This window comes from Echinops telfairi, unplaced genomic scaffold, assembly GCF_000313985.2.
Source record: "Echinops telfairi isolate 266 unplaced genomic scaffold, ASM31398v2 ScPeMD7_7469;HRSCAF=8507_0, whole genome shotgun sequence".
In the NCBI taxonomy this organism is placed as follows: domain Eukaryota; kingdom Metazoa; phylum Chordata; class Mammalia; order Afrosoricida; family Tenrecidae; genus Echinops; species Echinops telfairi.
In genome coordinates this window covers 49,893,249-49,898,372 of record NW_022111372.1, presented here as the reverse complement: position 1 = coordinate 49,898,372, position 5,124 = coordinate 49,893,249, and the positions used below count along the sequence as shown (strand labels likewise).

The following is a 5,124-nucleotide window of genomic DNA, read 5'->3' as shown; positions in this document are numbered from 1 at the left end:
CGGGCCCCGGCTCCCGTTGCGACCCCGGTCGCAGGCGCGGCCGTGCGGGCCCGGCGGCGCCGCAGCCCATGGAGCTCGAGAACATCGTGGCGAACACGGTGCTGCTCAAGGCCCGGGAAGGTGAGCCAACGGGCGATCGGACGGGCCCGGGTTCCTGGAGCTTGAGGCTCGGCCTCCCAGCCCAGCCGGGCGCCCAACCAAATGGGCCCCGAGGGCGGCAGGTTCCATGCCCCATACCCCGCGCGGACGCAAGCCCTTCCGGGCCGTACTTCTCCTCCTCCGCACCTGCCCCGGGGTGCCGGGGCCCAGGAAGGGGCGGGGGTCAGGCCACCGCCCTCTCGGCGTGGGGCGCAGGAAGGAAGTGGGGAGGGTGGGACCTGAACCAAGCCCTGGGAGAGCCTCTCGGAGCCCTCCCCCAGGTTAGAGGGGATCGCGACGATGGCCGAGGGAGGGGAGCCCACCCCACGTGCTCAGCCTAGCCCTGGCTCCCAGCCTAGATGGCCCAAAGTTGGTTCTGGGTAAAAGTTTGGAGAATGAATGACCACCGGGGGAACCCCGGGTCACACATGCTGCCGTCACGCCCTCACTTTGCTGGGTGCCTGTGGACTGCGTTGGGACAGAGATGGGTGGGCCGAGTAGGACGGGAATCAGGAGCTGGGCTTGAAAGCAGAGAACGATCTCAGGGCACTCTGGACCTGCTGGTGAGCCCAGTGTGTGTACTGAGCCCCTCTACCTCCCCACCCTGTGTGAGGCGCCTGGGGGATATGGACCCACAGACCTGGTCTTCACTGTTTTGTGGCCAGCTTGCCCCTTCCCTGCGGCAGTCCACCTCAGCAGTACAATCACTGAGCACCCACTCCGAACTCCACCCTGTCCAGGGTACTGAGGGCCCAGCAGCGGATAAGACCCCATCATTGTGGAACCCCGGCCGTGACAGCTTGTCCACACTTTGCTGGGCTTTCAGATTTCAAGAGTCATCTATCTGCCCCACCTTCCTGACCCATTCTGCAGTGGCAGCAGACTAGCCTCGTGTTACCTAGTGGTTGACCCAGCATGCCCCCAACCCAGAGAGATACCCATCTGGGGGACAGCCTCTGGTTTCCCTGTCTACCCACCCATGCTTGTTGACCTTTGGGGTGTCTGCCACCGGAGGCTGGGTCCTCAGTGCCCAGAGCCTCCCTTATCTCCTGTCCCTTATCGAGCCTTGGGGCTAGGCCTTCCTCCCAGCCTCTGGGGGCATCTGCCCATTCTGTTTCTGTTCTGCCTCGTCATCCAGCCTGCCGGGGAAGGGGGGTGGGGAGAGCCAGGCCAGGCCTCTCTAGGGCTCTAGCCATTCCAGCCTCAGGCCTGGTGAGGGCACTGCCTTGCCTGGCCAGAGTGTGGGCATCCTTGGGCAGGCTTCATCAGGCCACGGGCAAGGCACAGGGAGCAGGGCCTCACAATGGACTGGTACCTCCTTGGAGAGAACCCTTAGCCCAACCTGGTGCTGCCTCTTCCCAACTACGTGGTTTTAAACCAGTCCTTCCTCCCAGAACTTGGGCATCTCCTTGTGGAATGGTTGGGGATGGGACACAGAGATTAAAAGGAAATCCTAACTGTCGCCTAGTGTTGAAACTCACTGCCACCAAAGAAATAAAACATGTCGCGAGCCAGAGCTGGCCAGGGCCACCATTGTGAGAGGCTGGCTGTGTCCACCATCCATGAGCTGGCGAATCGTTTGGGGCCAGGGCTTTTCCCAACGACCCTGAGACCCCACAGTGGTTTGGGACTCCTTGGTGTCTGTACACTACACGTGGTCCCTGTGATAGTTGCTCAGCATGTTTGCAGAGTGGAGGCAGGGGGAGGAGTTTGGGTGTTGGCCCCATGGGGAGCTATGGTCCCATCCTGTCTCTGTCACCTCCGCCGTGTGATCTCAAGCTGAGAGTCCTCATTTCAGGGCCCCCTTTTCTCATGAACTTGAGCCCAGTCAGGCCGAGTTGCTGAAGAGGGGCAGCTCCACCCTCCTTTGCCCTGGTGTCCAGCCATGCAGGGAGAGGGCTGGGTAGGGCTGAGAAACCCCTCTGACTTGGTGGCAGCTCCAGGACAGGGTATTTGCATGTGACTCTTGGCTGCTGCTTTAATGTGGACAGGAGGAGGAAGTACTGGGGTGGGGGGCAGGGGGGTGAGGACAACAGATGCTGGGTTGGGCTGGTGGAGGGTTGGGTGAGAGACCTGTGGGGGTGGGGAGGAGTTCCCCTTCTGGGGAGGCCTTGCCTGGGGTCCGGGGTGCGGGGTCTGTTGCTCACTCACAGTGAAGCAATGACTTCAAGGCATGTGGGGTGTGGGCTGCAGGAGAGCCTCGCACTGCAGGTTTCCTAACTTCTCAAGTTCATGAGAACAGGGTGCCCTGCAACACTTCCTTCTCCAGGGAGCCCATCAGGGAGCCCGGCCCCTCCCCTACGCCACCTTCCTGTACCCAAGCCCTCCAGAACCCGGCTGGGAAGAACAGTGGAAAAACTTAGGCCTCAGAAACAGAATGGGCAGATGTCCCCAGAGGCTGGGAGGAAGGCCTAGCCCCAGGGCTGGAAAAGGGACAGGAGCTAAGGGAGGCTCTGGGCACTGAGGACCCAACCTCCATGATGGTAGAGCTGAGTCAACCTCTTGCCTTGGGCCTACTGACAGCTGCACACGGCTCTCAAATCCCCTCACACCAGCTCCAGGGGCAGATGGAGGAATGGAGGTTCACGGAGGGCAAGGGGTGCGTCCAAGAGTGAACTGGAGACTCATACCCAGGTTTGAGACACCGGACTCAGGCAGGTCCTTCTACCATCTCAGCTTGGTGGGCCCCTGCCAGATCTGCCTGTCTCACCTGTTTATTAGCTTAGAGGGGGCGTGTGTGTGTGTGTGTGTGTGTGTGTGTGTGTGTGTGTGTGTGTGGTGTTTTTGTAAATAAAATTAGCATCCGTATTTCATTTAACTACCTGAGTTTTCCACTGCCTTTGAAATATCAGAGGATCTGGCCCTTCGGAGCCAGCATTCCTGCCTGGCAACAGTGAGCCCATCGGTCAGCTGGAGTTGTGTTCCAACTGCCCTGTTAGAAGGGGCATACTGCTCCAGTGTGCTGCACTCCCCATCACTCCTTGGTGTCCCACACCTGGCCCGAATTTGCCGTGCCTACTTGCTATGGTGGTTTCAGCAGCACCAGGTGGGAAGTTGGATGTGTGGTCAGGCCAGTAGGCAGGCCCAGGAAGCCCTTGCGTGCAGGTCCCTGTGCTATGCTGCCCCTCCAGCCTTCTCGGTGTCCCATGCTGCCGCCACCCCTGGGATTTCTGAGGCTGGCTCCAAATGCCCTAGAAGCTTGCCTCTGGGCCCTGACGGACACCCCTTTCCACATTTGTTCATCTGGGAAGCTCCCACCTGGGTAGAAACAGCCCCTACAGCAGCTTTCGGAGTCCCCCAAAGGCCTCCCTGCCCTTCAGCTCACCCAGCCAGCCGGCCCCTGGCAGCAGGGTGTGTGTGGACCCTGGTCCCCAGCAAGGGCAAGGGTAAGGTGACCAGATTTTAACATTGGTAAAGCGGGACAAAAGCGGGACACCATTGATGAAACTCAGATCCTGGTGAAATAGCCACATGGCAACTGAAAACCGTATACCCTAGCTTGTCGTGCATTCTTTCCCAAAATCGGGACTTTTAAAAAATGCCGCGGGACACGGGAAAAATTGTTAAAAATCGGGACTGTCCTGCCAAAAGCGGGACGTCTGGTCACCTTAGGCAAGGGTGAGGCATATGACGATGGCAAGGAGGCGAGAGGCGTGTTTCAGCGAGGGCTGGGCCTAGCCGGGCCCCTTGGGCCCTGGGCTCTGAGCATCAGGGGAGGCTGGGTGGTGGCAGGGCTGGGGACAGCAGCGCCTATTTGCTCCCACAGGTGGTGGCGGGAATCGCAAAGGCAAGAGCAAGAAATGGCGGCAGATGCTGCAGTTCCCTCACATCAGCCAGTGTGAGGAGCTGCGGCGCAGCCTCGGTGAGGCTGGGTGGGGAGGCTGAGATGGGGTCGTGAGTGGGGACCCAGTGGGCAGGAAGACTGAGGTTGCGCCACCCCACCCCCCGGCTTTGGGATAAGTGGAGGGCAGAGACCAGGCCTGTGTCGGAACCCTTTGGGTGAAGCAGCTGGGGGTTAGGGTGAGCAGAGCCCTGGAACTGACCGTGCTGGAAGCCCCAGACCTATCTTCAGTGCAGTGAAGTCCTGCCCCAAAGCCCATGCCCCCTGCCCCCACCTGGGCAGTGCGATCGGCCAGGGCAGCCAGAGTATGGCTAGACTTCAGCCCCAGGTCTGAGCAGCATTCAAGGCTACCCAGGCACCCTTGTGATGGCCTGCAGGTGGGTGAGGGGTGGGCCACAAGCTTGCCGGAAGCCACCGCTTCCTCCTGCACTTTCGCCAGGCAAGCAGCAGGGGTGGGCCAGGCCTGGGCAGGGTGCACCCAGGCCCTGGCCCCGTAACGTGTGCAGTTGTGCAAACCCAGGGTACAGCAGGGGCAGGTGGAATCCAGGGCTTTGGAGCCAGATGTCTTGCTGTGTGACCCCAGGCTAGTCGCTTAACCTCTCTGGTGCTCAGATCCTCAGGCCCTACTGGGCCCAACAGTCGTGCCCACCTCCGGCTTGTGGGGGGGGGGGTGTTCCAAGGCATCACAGACACTGCTGTGGGGGCGGGGCAGGTGGTGGGGAGGGGAGGACTGCCTGGCGGGCAAGCTCCCTGTAGACCCAGCAGCTCCCTCGCCTGCCCTCAGACCGGGACTACCACAGCCTGTGTGAGCGGCAGCCCATCGGGCGCCTGCTGTTCCGAGAGTTCTGTGAGACCCGCCCGGAGCTGACCCGCTGCATCGCCTTCCTGGACGGGGTGGTGAGTGGGCCGGGCTGGGGGTGGTGCGCTGCTCAAGGTCCCAGGCCTGTACCCCAGCCCCCATACACACCTGTCACTCCAGCTGAATCCAAAGCTTCTCCCCCTCCCACTGTCTGCAGGCTGAGTATGAAGTGACCCCTGATGAGAAGCGGAAGGCGTGTGGGCTGCGGCTAATGCAGAATTTCCTGAGCCACACGGTGAGTGAGAGAGTGAGTGAGTGAGAGAGTGAGTGAGAGAGTGAGTGAGAG

At 61.0% G+C, this 5,124-nt stretch overlaps 1 protein-coding gene across 1 annotated transcript in view; it reads left to right on the top strand.

The window, feature by feature from the left end:
• The first annotated feature begins 43 nt into the window (after positions 1–43).
• The window catches only part of GRK6 (G protein-coupled receptor kinase 6), a 15,802-nt gene continuing 10,721 nt past the window's right edge, over positions 44–5,124 (top strand). The window contains exons 1-4 of the mRNA XM_030888822.2: positions 44–120; positions 3,905–4,000; positions 4,764–4,876; positions 4,996–5,073. Coding sequence (XP_030744682.1) covers positions 69–120; positions 3,905–4,000; positions 4,764–4,876; positions 4,996–5,073 — 339 coding nt within the window. The 5' untranslated portion in view covers positions 44–68. The remainder of the gene's footprint in view (positions 121–3,904; positions 4,001–4,763; positions 4,877–4,995; positions 5,074–5,124) is intronic.